The 15,222-nt window shown below is 42.0% G+C and overlaps 1 protein-coding gene across 1 annotated transcript; it reads right to left on the bottom strand.

Moving 5' to 3' along the window:
- Positions 1 to 6,566: 6,566 nt before the first annotated feature.
- On the bottom strand, positions 6,567 to 14,896 carry LTO1 (LTO1 maturation factor of ABCE1). Its single transcript, XM_032690216.1, has 5 exons — positions 14,785 to 14,896; positions 13,237 to 13,342; positions 11,262 to 11,332; positions 10,658 to 10,775; positions 6,567 to 8,047 (listed from the first exon to the last, which is right to left on the bottom strand). Exons 1-5 carry the CDS (start codon positions 14,823 to 14,825, stop codon positions 8,036 to 8,038), a joined length of 348 nt encoding a protein of 115 aa, XP_032546107.1. The 5' UTR covers positions 14,826 to 14,896; the 3' UTR covers positions 6,567 to 8,035.
- Positions 14,897 to 15,222: the final 326 nt, after the last annotated feature.

Raw genomic sequence — 15,222 nt, 5'->3', positions numbered from 1 at the left:
CTGTCCTTTCCTCTCCTACACAGCTTTTGCATCTTACTATTGTATAGCTGAGACAACAGGGGATTAAACCTGAAAAGCGTAAAAACCTACTAGAAATATGTAAAAAATAACCAGACCTAGAAAGACAAGGAGGAAAAGAAATTATATATTATTATAAAGTTAAATGAAAAAATACTATAACCTGTGTCCCAATTCACATTCCAAAATATCTCTGAAAAACTGGGGATGCACATCATCAGTTATTACCAGATCTGAACACAGCAGAAACAGCTTATTTTGAGTGGAAATGATCAAGCTTATAACCTACATATTTGACTGTTTACCCTATGAAATTATTTCTGTCTTTAAAAAATCTACATAAAAGGTCAAGTGCTCGTCTGTGCCGTCACAAATTAGAAATTTAGTACCTGCCTCCCGAGTTTCCCATTGACTAAACTTCACGTTACAACTGATTCTGTGCAGTGTGAGCAGCACAGGAAATGAAAACTGAAACTCCAGAGCTCAGATCTAACATGTTAATCATTGTCTAGTGCAAAATAAGCTCGTCTCAGGGGCAAGATGGGAAACCATCTGCATCAGAAGAACCCCAGCTGAGCTCGTGTGAGCCTGGTGGTTTCCCAGTCATTGCAGACAGAAACCTGAACCCTGTGGCCTGCTGTGAAATCAGAGCTCAGGCAGGTAAAGTAATATCAGTACAAGCGTGATCTGGTTTTGTTCCACTTGAAATGAGCAGCTCCCGAAAGATGATCTGGACTGGATTCACTGAAGGGACTTCAGACTAAGCCAAAGCTTAAACTGGACTGGGTCAAAAATGATTCATTTTCCCCAGCATGCTTCAGAAAAAATAAAAGACTCGCTTTGGTAAGGGCTGATGGCTCACACCTCTGAGCTTAAAATGTTTGAAAATGGAGTGGAGACACACTCAGGGAATCTTGATTTCTGACAAAAATCTTCTGCTGATAAAAGTATGATTCAGTGAGAAATGTAAACCTGTATTTGGCTGAACAAGTTTAAGTAGGTTTTGCCATTCCTATCTGTTTCATAAACTCTATTAAACTGACTGTGGTGTGACTTAAGTAGGTTTAAGCCCACAGAGTCAGCTCTTTTATTTACATTTTCCTTCTCCTGAACATCATCTCCAAATGCAGACTACTAAATTTGAATGTTGGGTGAACTATGCCAGTATTACTCACATTGCAAAGGGCAGAAAGACAAGAATGTAGCAAGAAAAACAATTTACTATAGGCTGTAAAAAAATATGCATGTTCAGCTAGGCTATGCTGTAGCTTAGTAAAGGGAAAAACACTGTATTTTTTTGCAGCAAATTGAGACTGCACACAGAAAAACTTCCAACAGACCTCCCAAAAAACTCCCCAGTTCCACTGCTGAATTCAGGCCAATTGACAATCTCGGACCTTTTATGAATATTTAAATGTAAAATTTAGATGTAAAAACTCATAATCCACTTACATTCAGACACACCTGGCATTTCAAGTGATAGAAAATTCCAGAAGATGGAGGGAGAAAGTGAAGGTTGGATCTGTTGTTTTTTAAAAGAGTCACAGGAATGACCCATAAATGCAAGTTACACACTCTGATAAAGATTCCTAGTAATGTCATTGAAAAGCTACAGTGGGACAAAGGCAGTAAAGCTATAAATGAATTTTATTGAATTATTTAATTTCCTTTAATGAATTCATTTGTATGAATTCCTGTCAGCATCATTTTATAAGAAATGTATCTCTTCAGACAAACATGGTATTTTTACCATCCCACAAATAAAACTGATCACAGTAATTGCAGTGGCATGAAAAACGTAGATTCCCATCTGGCTTTTAACTGAGTTCCACACAATATTCCAATCAAATGATGACAGAGGAATTGCAAATTGGTCAACTGGACTGCACTGATAACGTGAGACTTGCCAGACTTCTTAAGGGCCAAGCAGAGCAAATTTAGGAGCAAGGCAGAAGTTACCTTTTTGTTTCTTTAATGTGATAAACATCTAAGAGTGAAAACAGAAATAAGTTTCCTGATGATCCTACTGACACCTGCAGAGCCCTGCTTAGACCTATCCTACTTTTTGCCATGTATGGAAAAGTCTCACATTTCAGGGAAGTCACTAAGTATTCACAGCCATCATTTTCCCTCTTGTGCAGAAGGAAAAAAATACAAAATCCATCTGTGTGGATTTCATCTCTCGATTTAATTATACCTTACATCATTTTTCTTATTTATGGCAATATCCTTGAAGAAATACGACGGTTTGAGTTTATTTCTGATAAAATCTCAAATGCTTGTGCTGACAAATAAAGCAGTAATTGGTTAAGAGGGTTGGGGTTGGAGAGATCTCCAGGTACAGATCCCTAATACCATCAAGAACCAAAGGAAGCTGTGACATTCCAGGACCTGGCACATGGACCTTCTGGATCCACGTGGCAAAGGAAGGTCTGGAGCTTTGAGCTGTGCATGGAGCCTCCCAGGATGGAAATTGCTCCCCACTCACCCTTCTCAGCCCTGCTGAGTAGATAAATTCGACATCATGTGTTGCTGAGTGCTTTTATTTCATCCATCCCACCTGACATCCATCCCACTGTGACACTTCATCCATCCACAAGCCATATTCCATAGGTGCCTGGCGTGGTAACATCAGCACCAGACTCCAAGGAGCTGGGCTGAGAGGGGCAAACCCTTGCCCAAGGACCACTAAAGAAGCATCAGAGCATTACAGCTCAGCTGAGCCAGCAGCAGCTCACCTGAGCAGGGACCTGGTGTCCCGAGTCCCTGCTCTGATGGCAAACTGTCTGCCACGGCCAACTGGGCTTTTTGATGTTTTATTTCTCCCTTTTATTTGATTTTATCGCTGCAGATTGTTTGAATGCTGGGGATTATTCTTCCAACAGCTTTTTTCCTCCTTGAACACCCGCAGGCCACAGTTCTTCCCATTTGGTTGCTGGTTATTTTAAATATGAAGACCTGATCTTAAACACACATACCCTGTTAAATAAGTACAGCTATGTTCTTTTCATAACACCTTCCCAAGATTTCCATGAATTATTTACTCACAATTAAATATTATTTCTTATAAATTTAATACTATTCTGTGGTTTTCACTCACTATTTTTGTAGCTGTTTCAGTCATTCACTACAACCATTTTATTCCTTTTAGACAACACATCCACCAGCCACATATTATTCAGGTTTCTCTTTCCATGGAGACCCTTGGATTGCAAAGGATCAGAAAGGATGGATTACCCTTATGGATAATATCTTCCCAATGTTGAAAGGGTTTCATCTGCCTTCATTTCTGCATGGAAGTGCTTAACAGAGTCAAACCATGCAAAGCCTCGCTACGTTTGTGGAAACACAAGTGTTCTCTCATCCTCAAACAACCTTCCAACCACCTAAATATATGATTTAAATCCCTCTGTAGACCCACTTCAGGTGTCTGCAGGGATCTCTTTCTCCCACGCTTCTGCGGAAGGAGAATTTCAGGCGAAGTCAAAGCTCCTTGGAAAAGTCTCTCCCTTGTTTTTTCTCTCAAACACCATTTGTTTCTTCCTCGTTAGTTTGAGGAATAATGATGCTACTGGATTTTCCTGAAATTTGCCCAGCTCTTACTGCAAAAGAGAACTTAAAGGAAGACCAAGACATACAACTGCAGTTAAGTCAAGGTTCTCAACACGTGGTTCTAACAATGCACCTGTGGTGAAGCAGGGTTATGAATTCCCAAATTGTGCTCCAATCATTCTCCACCTTAGGGTACGACACATAAAATGATGCCGTAATCCACGTGGTTTTAGGTTTACAGAGCATTGGACCACCTGCACCACCACCAAGGTCTCCCCAGGAAGGAAACACAGGGCAGAGAGAACCTCCAGCTCTGCCCAGAAGTGACAATTCTGTCACGCAGATTCTCAGTTTCAAAGAGTAATTTGTTTTTCACTTGTATTTCAGAAACTGTCAAGTGCTTCTTAACCAGTAACTTCTGTTAGGTGTGTGTTTTTTAAAGGAGGTAAATGGGGTCTCAAAAATTCAATGTCTGCACATACATTGCAAAAAAAAAAAAAAAAAAGAAGAAAAAAAAAAAAGCCAGTTTAGAGAACAATGTGGGCATGTGTTTTTAAACTACTGTTCGTGCAGTCTGGTCAGGACTGTGTGACACAGTATACAGTGTTTTGTCATCCAAGGAATGTCTTTGATCAAGAGTTTATGCAAGGAGAAAAAAAAAAGCCATGAAACCCTAATCCGTTCCCACAGTCCAGTAAACGTGAGCTGGACAAACAGTGGACAATGGCAGCAAAGCTTGGGGCTGGAACAATGGCTGCAACTAAAAACATTAAAGGCTTGCTGACTCACAGTTCCTACTATCAAGAAAAAATTCCACGTGGTGTTATTCCCCAGAATCCTGAAGATGCTGAAAGTTAAAAACTGTGATTATTATTGCACCCTGAGATGGAGCAGCGACACACGGGGCTAAAATGATTAAAAAAATGAAAGACAGTGACAAATACTGAGGTTGATTCTGTCCAAGGCAGATCAGGATGCAGAGGCTGAACAATCAACCTTCCTTCTGCTGAACATTTCGCTAAAATAAATTCTGTAATTTTATTATAGAGCAAATACCACTTAAATCCTTTCAGTCACTAGGCCACTATTTGAGACGTCACCCATGGAAATTCCGCACGACTGTAACAAAGCTTCCCAACTTTTCCAAACAAAAGCTTTATGCCATTTCTTATGCCTATTCAGAAATCTTCTGCAGGCAGTTTTGCAATGCCAAAACCAGAATGCTGTACTAGTGGTCAATGTAAATTGATGTAAAAAATGGGATAATTAAAAACATTGTGCAGCAAGCCACAGTGCCTGATTTTTTTTTTTGTTTTACCTTTCATATATTTCATGGATTTACAAAGTCTTCCATGCTGGCCTCCCACACAGTAATACATCACTTGATAGAGCTCTGTGTATGGTCAGGGGGTACTAAATACTTAAGAGAATTTTAGGACGAAAAAATGCTGCAAAAATTCAATTATTACACTGAGGGAATGAACACTCCAGTGATTAAGGCAGGAATATTTGCAGTGTGGTGCCAAAGAGACGCCCCACAAATGAACTAACTGCACAAACTTTCAAAATAGCGCATAAAAGGGTTTTTATTATTATTTTTATTATCACTAGAGGCCAGGCTGGTCCTGCAATTCCAAGCACTGGGACACACTGGAGCACTTCAGCAGTGGATTGCTCCAGTTGGACACCGAAACCTGCAGCAGGACACTTGGGCAGGACTCTTTTCACAGCTCCCAAATCCCCATTCTCTGGTGATATGTACACTCCTGTGGTAATATGTGCTGTCACAACTTTATCCATTAAAAAAACAACTCTGGCAGACTGTAAAATGAGAATCTTCATGGTTACTTGCCAAACTAGGGAAGTTGGAGTTTTAGGCTGTAATTAGACCAGAATCCACGGCCAGGAGAAGTTGCAAAGGGCAAGTATTCAAAAGGCACTAACATTTATAGCACCAAGAATAGAAAGAATTATAACATTACCAAAAATACTAAGCCTTTTTGTTTCAAACCAAAGCCTTTCTCTTTAATCAGGATGAGATATTATATCCCACACACATAACTCTGTAACTCTGGAGTGACCTGAACAAAGAAAAGTCAGAGAAAACCAGAAATAAGGATTCTCATCCAGGGGAACTTCAGGTAATTCTAATATTCCAGTAGATTTCAAACTATAACACATCAGCTCTTTCTCAAAAACATGAAGTGCTTCGTGCTGCTATCCCTGCAGAAATTAAGAAAGCAACTAGCCTGGCATGGAGCTTTATCCTCACCTTGCTTACCCACACCTTTATCTCCAGAAAATGGTGTTAATTAGCATCACCAACATTCCCTTTCCAGCATGCAATGCTGTGGGTTTTTTTATTTTTAATTATTACTCTCCTGTAATTACAGGACATCATTAAAAACCCTACAAATGTTCAAAAAAGCCACACAGGGACAAGGCAGACACTTTTATATTGAGAACAACAGTAGAAAAGAATCTCAGATCATTAAATCAGAACTTGAGATAGAAGGCTGTATCCAACACAGTGTACAGGAGAAAAGCCCTACAACTTTATATTCAAAAAGGGCTGTAAGTGCATACAGAAAAGATGCCAACAGAACATGGCTCATGGATTTTAAACCTCAACAATTCAGATTATTTGATCTCTTTCTGTATCTTAAAAGGGTATCAGCTCTTACTCTAAAGCACTGTGGAATATTAGGGTGCAGGCAGACTTTTGACAGATGGATCTCCCTTTATTCCAATAGAGGAAGTTGTATTTCCAGCCAAAGTGGAAATAAGCACTCATAAATCCACTGCAGGTTTAAATTCTCTCTTGCATCTCTTCGAAAACCAAAACCTACATAAACTTGATCCACTGGAAAATTAAAACTCCTCATTTCATCTCAACATAACCTATGTAAAAAATGATCAATAAAAATGTGCTACCATTTCAGAAGACACAGACCAAAATGTGTACTTTACTCACCAAAAATAACCCTACAAAACCAGAGAGTTTAAACCAGTCTTTATTTTTCTTCCCTCAGTGGTGATTACCCACAAAGCAAGCTGGCACTGAACTGGTTCTATGTGCATACTAAAACACACTGTTGCTTTTAGATTTCAGACCTCAACAGCAATCAGACCAAAGAGTCACAGAACCAGCCAATGCATTCCAGGCTTTCCTCACACATCCACATGTAAATTATCACAACCTCGTTTCACCAAAATGTAACAGGATTCAAATGAGCCAAACTACCTCCACAGGGCTGATTTTGAAGCAAACAGTTGCATCCACAGATGGGTTTTTTTCTGATTTATTTCACCCATTTCTGGTGATTTGTTCATTCAAAGCTGGAATTTTGATCACCTTCACATTACAGTTGACAAGAAATGGAAAGGAAGTCTGAAGGCAGAACGAGAATTGTGCTCAGAAGCTTTAGCAAACGGGGGTCAGAGTTTACCTTGCTCTGCCAATGCCTCAAAATTCACTGTTTCTTGTGCTCATCACTTCTTGTAGAAAGGAAAATTACAAGTCTTCTGGATTGCCATTTCAGCAGCCTAGCAGTAATTAATAAAATTCCATATTGCACAGGTTCAGCTGAGAGATGATCAGGAAGGAACCAAACAAGCTCGAACGCAGTCCAGGCAAGTCAGACATTTGTGAGTTCAGTGTTTCAAACATTCCTCCCGAACTACTGAGCAATAACTAGGGGTGGTGAGTGAATACAGCAGTATATTTTTAAGTCTTACAAATTTCAGCATTTTTGGCAGAAATTTTCCATTTTAACTGCCCTTAATACACTGAGTACTCCTGCAGAATGCCCAGTTCCTTGGACAACACAAACCCACGATCTCCGTGTCCTGCTTTATTAACAACCAATATTATAAATGTACAAGGTTGCATTTTTTTTTTACCCCCCATATCCTTTCCACCTAGCCTTCAAAGCAACACTTAAATTGCATTTAAAGCAGGCAACGTGTGAATGAGCAGGGCCCACAGCAGCTTTGCTCATCCCCCTGAAGGGTCTGGAATTCCAGAGGAACACACGCTTCCACCACAGGCCTGACCAGCCACACTCGGGGTGTCAACTAATAAACCCACTTGTACTTGCAGTCATTTTAGGGAGATGTCAGAGCAGGGAAAGCCTTGAAAGAATGTTTATATCTCACGAAATTCAACAGTGATTTGAAATTTTGATGGATTTTTTTCACCCCCCTCCACGGTAACACTTCAGTTGGGTTGAGCCCACACCTTTCACATTGTTTGCTGACTGCAACGTTCCTCATTTTCCATGTGACTGAGCTGAGAAACACAGGCAAAAAACACCAACATGCAAAAAGGCTGGGGGGCTCAGCCACTCTGGATGCTGCCAAGAAGCAGATTCTGAACTATTTAAATCCTCAGGAGGCAGAATTATTTGCAACAACTCACATTAGACACCTCACGTTGGTGAAGGCAAATCAATCTTCTTGGGCTTTAACTCCTCAGCTGTAAATAAGGTATAAAAATACCCGTATAGTATGTTGGGAATGTTTCACAGTGACAACCCTGAACAACTTCACAGAAACCCCCACAACTCTGTTGCAAAAAACAGTTTAAGAAAGCACACAAGTACACATCCAAGAGGCAACTTTAACTGTACCTCATTTAATAAACCAAATCAGGCCCATACAAGATATGAAACAAGATATTCAGAAAAATACAGACTCATGGAATAAGAGGCTCCCTCAGTATGTCCACACATATGAAACTGAATTAAAGACCTATCAGGCAACCCTAAACTTCATATATCCCAGTCTGAAAACCTGGCTGACACGAGATTTATTGTTAAATACATGTATATATACATTTATATAATAATTTATTATAATAATATGATTTTGTTATAAATAAAATTACAGCAATTCAAGAAAAATCAGCCACCAAACCGATTTTCAAAATAACAGTCACTGGCCACTTGATGGCCAAAGATCCTTTTTCTCCTGGGTTGAGCAGGAATAATTTTGTTTGAAACCATCTCTGGAGGAGCACTTTGCATGTCACTGAGGCATCACACACTTCCAGTAACCAAAAGCTTCACAGATACTTTGACCTCTCACAACCTTCCCCTTGCTTTTACACATATTTTTGCAAACCAAGTACAGTGATTCCAAAAAAGGCTGCATTTAAAAGCATTAATATTTAGTTTCACTTCTCTTTGTATACTATCATTCAGAGTAAAACAGACTCAAAACACCTTTTGCTGAAAACCACAAATTATGCTTTGAATCCCCCTGGATCTTGGTCTAAAAAAGTTCATCACAGATGAATAAGTGGCACCTTTCACTAATTTGAAGTAAACAGGTAAAACACTTCATTTTGTAAAAATAAACTCATTTGTGGGTGCAGGGACAACTTTTTGAAACCTGGATTTCTCAGAAGTGATTATAAAGTCAAATTAGCTCTGTCCTCTCCAGTAATGTAATCTTTTTGGTTTGTGCCCATTTCCTTATTGAGATTACAGGGTAATCTCAATCTATTTTATTCTGCTTCTGCTTTCAGGTGCTTGCAGTTTGGTGCTTGTTCTGGTTCCCAGTGGCTTGGCTGCTTAAAAATTAAAAGCCAACTGTACTTTAAACTGCCCTGCCAACGTCTCAACTGAGGAAACAAGCAACAAATGAATCCCACTTTAATGCCAGTTAATTCCAAAGGAATTCACCACATAATCAGGAGAGCTGTGTCATGAGTGCCTGTGTTCTGTACTCTCCAACAACTTCATCTATGTATTTGTGAACTCTTACAATCTATTTCTTACACAACTCCCTCCTCCACTAGATGGCCCTGACCCTCCCTGAGCGTATCAGAGATGTTTAAAACAATTAAACAAACAAAAAAAAGGTCTTTAAAGTATCTTTCAGGTACAATAATTGGCTGTATTTCTCTTCAGCTAACACAGTTAAATACATTTAGCTCACAGCATCCATTTATTGGAAGGAGACTAAAGGGTTCATTTTCAAGACTGGAAAACAAAGAAGCCACTCTGTGACAAAAGGTACTAATAAATACATTAAATTAGAAGCACAGCTCTTCTGGTACTCATGTTTTTCCCACCTATCACTTAAATTGCTGCCTTTTGGGGTTTAGATTTTGGGGGTTTGGGAGACCCCTACCTTCCCCCACCAAAGCTATTGGAAAATCCAAGTGCAAATTCCACGTTGTGAGCTGCAGCTAATTTATGGGCAGGGATCTTATTCTTCCTCCTTTGCTTTCTGACTTCATTTGTCATTTTATCCTTTACCCACAAAAACTGGGAACTGATTATATTTTACTTCACCTCCAGCATCTACACATTGTGTAAACTCAATAATCTGCACACACAGATCTTTAAGTAACATAATACATCCTTTAAATAAGGAAACTTTGCAAATGCATGTGTTTTCCTTTTGAGGAACTAAAGCAAATATTTCTATTTAACAGGTTTACACACTAGTGTTTCAGTGATCCTAAACAAAACTTGGAGATAATAAATGTTAAATGACACACTGCAAGTCCAATGGTTTTCCCTTTGCCCTTTAATATTTAGCACCTCTTCACTATTTTGATTTTTTTTAAAAAAATAAAAAATAGATAAAACACTTTTCCAGTTCTGTTCTTTTAATGTTTTTTCTTTGGCCATCCACGTTTATCTTCATCTGTTGTATTCAAAATGTTAGTGAAGATCTTTCAGTACCAATTCTAAAATCAGGCTGAATATTTAGCATTGAACAAACCTAAAAAAAAATACACAGAAGTGTTTCAAAGTGTCTGTTTTCCAAGAATAATGTTCAACAAAACTCCCAATTTCTCTTCTTCTGGTCCCACTTGTAATTCACTGTGAAAAAATACCTTCAACCTGCCTTTTAAAGAATATTTTCTTCTTTTATTTTTCATTTGCTACTGGTTGAGGAATTTTCAACTATCAAGTATTTTCACTTAATTCACTTAATTTCAAGTATTTTACTATGACTGCAGCAGGGGAATAATTGCTCCACACAAATACCATGTTTTGGAGTGGGTTTAGAAACTAAATATATTCAGAAATTAATCAATGTGCTGAAATAACAACTTAATCCTACGAACCTGTTTAAATTTTCCTCTGATTTTTTCCAGATCTTCCTGCAGCTTATCATAAGTGGGGTCTTCATATGGGAATTTCTGAATCATCCCTATTAATGACTCCAGAGCCCTTATCTTTTTGCTAGGAAAAAAACACCAAAAATAAATCAAATCCAAACAGAATTGGCTTAACCACGTTACTACAAAAGTCTTTTTTTCAATCCATCAATATGAAATTATATTGATTTTTTAATTAATAATTCAGAGCATAGAACCCAGCCCTCCATCCTTCTTTAATTCAGCTTTTCCCATTTTGCTCACTGACAGTGTGTGTTTAATACACATTTAAGCCATAATCAGAAATTAAGCTGTAGCACAACTGACAAAGTTAAGGTTTCCTTTTTAACTTACCTGCCCAAAATTGAGAAATATTCAAGAATCCTCAGAAGTATTGATGAGAAATACTCAGGAGAAATTAGAAATACTGGGAGAAATGAAGAAATGTAGTAAAAAAAAGCTTACCAGAACACATATCAAAATGGCTGAAAACTGGACAGAAAAAAAAAAGATACAAAGAAAAGAATGAAAGTCACAGAAAAAAAATTACTTTTGACCTTTTTAACCTTACCTGCTCTTTTCATCTGTGCATTTCTGGAGCAGACAGTGCCATGTCAGTGCAAACCCAAGGTAGCAGCCAATCTGTGAATTTAAAAAAGTGTCATGAGGGGAAAAAAGTCCCAAAAAACAAACAGATTATATGGTCAAACAACAGTAAAGCACAACATTGTGTTCTGTTCTTCAGGAAAACAACAACTCTGGAAACACATACTGGAAAGTTCACGAAATTAGGGAAGGACAGTTAACAAAGTCAGAAAATTACTTGTAAGAAGTCGTTCAGCATCAGAGGACAAGATATTCAAAACGCAGCATAAAAAGCAATTCTGCAAAACAAAAGCAGTGTGCAGAACCCCCAAATTTATTGTGCTTTGAACCTCCAAATTTACTGAAGTCTGGTAGCAGGGAGGAGTTAAGAGAACAAGCTATTTAAGAGGTTTTGGTGCTTGTTTTTGCAGCAGTTCTGAGTTAAAGCAGCCCATGCACAGCCCTATGAAAAGGTACCAGGGACTGAGGGAGCCCTCAAGTCAAGGAGAGAACCACACTTTTTTTTTTATTTAATACATAAACAACTTTATCAGCCCAACTGAAAAGGAATCAGAAAGAAGCAGGAGGAGCTGACTGAGCCTTGTTGCCAGAACTCTTCAGTACAACCCTGGACACCAAATGAAACAGGAATATGGGGAAGTCCTTCAATGCACCAACTGGACAAGTCAGCTGAAGTCCCTTTCAAAAGTGACTCAGCATTCACACAAAACCAACAGAGACAGCCAAAATCTGAAGTCAGCTGACTTTGAGAGATTAAGTCCAAGGACAGACACACTTTAATTACAATGTTTTACTTGAATTCACTACCAACCAAGGCCAGCATCAGATCAGTAATCATCCAAATTCTACCCAAGACACAAAACAGACTGACAGGTCTAAGGTTACCCAAGTCACCCTCTCATTTAACTGTATAATCCTACTGCCCTCTGGAGCTTTCCCAATACAAGCAGATTAGAGCACTTCTCTATTATGGTCTGTCTGGGACAATTTTGTATGAAACTATCCAGCTTTGGAGACTCCTGTTTAACACATCTCATCATACAATGATAGAATTACATCACTGGAGTGTAAATGGGAAAAATATCCAATCACTGCACTGCTCTGTATCATGGCCAAATGCAACCCAAAATTTTATGATGGTCATTCTTTCTGCTTTGAGTTTACTTTTCTTTCATTACAAAATGGATTAATGCCATTGCCACTGCTCCTTCTGCAGGCTATTAACTTTCTGAAACCTGAAAATACCAAAAGGGCAAACTGCCAAATTACCCAGAGGTCTTCAACAGATCCAACAGATTTAGATGGGTGGTGCTGTGCTTGGAATGGGGCCTGTCCATGAAAACTGCAGTACAGCTTCCCAGCAGAGCTGCAAAAATTCTCAGGTCCAAAAAATCCTGGAACTACAATTACACAGCACTCTGTGCTATGACAGACTGGAGCTGGATGTATGGGACAAGTTGAAGTGCCTCAGCACCACCCTCCACCCCTTGAATTTCCAGGAATGGTTACTGATTCGGGAATCACAGAATCACCCCTTCATGACTCTCCATCCAAAGTGTCTCAAGATTTCACGTTTCTTCCTATGTTGAGCCACAGGAGATGGTACAGGGGGGCCTTTAGCCACAATTTTGGGATACAAAAATAAATGTACAGTTCATAACGTTTTTCTGAGCAAGCTTGTTTGAATTTATTTGTTTCTTCTTATCCTTTCAGAAAAAAAAAAAGCCCCACCGAAGTTCCACACAGCAAATAAGCTTAGAAAACATAAACACATCCACTCAACCCTTCAAATCAAAATACTACCTTTAAAGCAGTTTTATGGGCCCTCTTGGGGGGGTGTAACCTCAGATGATGATTTCAGGCCTTGCCCAACAGTTTCTGTGTTCCAGTAATTTTCCAGTGACAAAGACATTGCGATCCTGAGGCATTTTCCCATTTACCTCCGACCCCATCCTGGCGCCGTGGAGCGATCCGTACCTCCTTCCCTCAGCAATTCCAATGTGGCTGCCTTCGGCATATCCCTCCTGATACCCCTCACCGTGGAACCTGGGAAGGCAGAAGTGTAGTTTTTTTAACCTCCTGGTCTCGTATCGAGCTCACACTGCACACAAAGACCTCATGGGAACAAAAACTAGACCCTATCATCTCCCAGAGGGGAAACACCAATAGATACAAACATCACATAACACTGATTTAAATGACAGAATCACAGGATCAGAATCACAGAATCATTTCGGTTGGAAAAGACCCCCGAGGTCATCAAGTTCAACCTTTGCCTGGTCATCACCTTGTCCAACTAGATCAGAGCCCTGAGTGCTACATCCAGGCATTCCTTGGATACCTCCTGGGCCAGTGATTCCATCACTTCCCTGGGCAGCCCCTTCCAATGCCTGACCACCCTTTCCATGAAGGAATTCCTCCTAATGTCCAACTTGAACCTCCACTGGTGCAGCTTGGGGCTGTTTCCTCTTGTCCTGTCCCTGGAAGCAGAGCCCGACTCCCACCTGGCTCCCCCCTCCCGTCAGGGAGCTGTAGAGAGTGAGAAGGTCCCCCCTGAGCCTCCTTTTCTCCAGGCTGAGCCCCCCCAGCTCCCTCAGCCACCCCTCATCACACTCGTGCTCCAGACCCTTCCCCAGCTCCATCCCCTTCTCAGGACACGCTCCAGCCCCTCAATGTCTTTCTTGTCTCGAGGGGCCCAAAACCAACCCCAGGGTTCAAGGAAGGGCCTCAGCAGTGCCCAGTTGGGGGGACAGTCACTGCCCTGGCCCTGCAGCCACACTGTGTGCAGCCCCAAGCCCTTTCCCAGCTTTCCAGACACTCTTTCCCCAGCCTATGGCACTGGATCACTTGTTGTCACCCAAATGCTGGATCTCCATCGCTCCAGCCCGTCCAGGTGAAGTCGCAATCGCTCACCCTCTAACATTCCCCGCCAAGCCCATCCTAACCCGCCAAGAACACGGCTCCAGCTCTGTGCTCCCACCAGGATCACACCCCCCCTCCCCGGGTGAGTGTTCCCACTGGAAGCGCCCAGACCACGGAATCACAGAACGTGCGGAGATGGAAGGGACCCACAAGGATCATCGAGCCCAAGCCTCAGCCCTGCACGGAACACCCCAAAAATCCCATCCTGTGCCCGAGGGCATCATCCAAACGCTCCCCGAGCTCTGCCAGCCTTGGCGCTGTGCCCACTGCCCTGGGGAGCCTGTTGGCATCCAGCTGGTATCCAGCTGGTACCCAGTGCCCGACCACCCCCCTGGATAAGCAATCTCTCCCTCTTATCCAGCCTAACCCTCCCCTGACTCAGCTTCACGCCGGCCAAGTGCAAAGAGGAGAATTCCCCCTCTCCCTTCTCCCTTCTCCCTCCCACTCCCCGGGGCTCCCTTCGCCCCTCGCCTTCCCCTCCCGCCTCCCGCCGCCGCCTGCCGAAGCGCGACCCCCGGGGCAGAGTGGCGGGGGGGCTACGAGAAGCCCCTCTCCGCGCCCCTCACCGCTGCTCGGCCATCACGATCCCGTCGAACATGTCGGCCATGGCGGGCGCGGGGCACGCCGGGAACGACGGCGCGCGGCAGGGTCGGGAAAGGCCGGGATCGCCCCGCCGCGCGGGGGGCGTGGCCTGAGGACTGTGACCACGCCCCTATCCCGCCCCTCGCCGGGCTGGCCACGCCCCCTCTCCCCCGGGCCTGTGCTGGGCCGTGCCCGCCAGGGGGCGCCCGCGCGCCGCCGGTGCCGGGCCGTGCCCTCAGGGAGAGCCGCGGTGTCCGCCCGGGAACGGGGGGAATAAAGGAGCGGTGACAGCGAAACGAGCCGGTTTTTGGTCTTTACACACCCCCCGCCCCTTCCCCTCCCACCCCGGAGTTGTAATACCGGGAAGAATTTATCACAGTCGCTGAGCTGGAAGGGGACCCACAAGGACCGTCGAGTCCCGA

Source organism: Chiroxiphia lanceolata, chromosome 6 (assembly GCF_009829145.1).
Source record: "Chiroxiphia lanceolata isolate bChiLan1 chromosome 6, bChiLan1.pri, whole genome shotgun sequence".
Taxonomy (NCBI): domain Eukaryota; kingdom Metazoa; phylum Chordata; class Aves; order Passeriformes; family Pipridae; genus Chiroxiphia; species Chiroxiphia lanceolata.
This window is presented reverse-complemented; position numbering and strand designations above follow the sequence as displayed.

Excerpts from the sequence above, each read along its gene's own strand:
- LTO1 (XM_032690216.1), bottom strand. The coding sequence starts at position 14,825 with ATGGCCGACATGTTCGACGGGATCGTGATGGCCGAGCAGCG. Across the intron at positions 11,333-13,236 it reads GCGCCAGGATGGGGTCGGAG|ATTGGCTGCTACCTTGGGTT; the intron begins GTAAATGGGAAA and ends TTAAATTCACAG. Across the intron at positions 10,776-11,261 it reads TGCACAGATGAAAAGAGCAG|CAAAAAGATAAGGGCTCTGG; the intron begins GTAAGGTTAAAA and ends TTTTTTTCCTAG.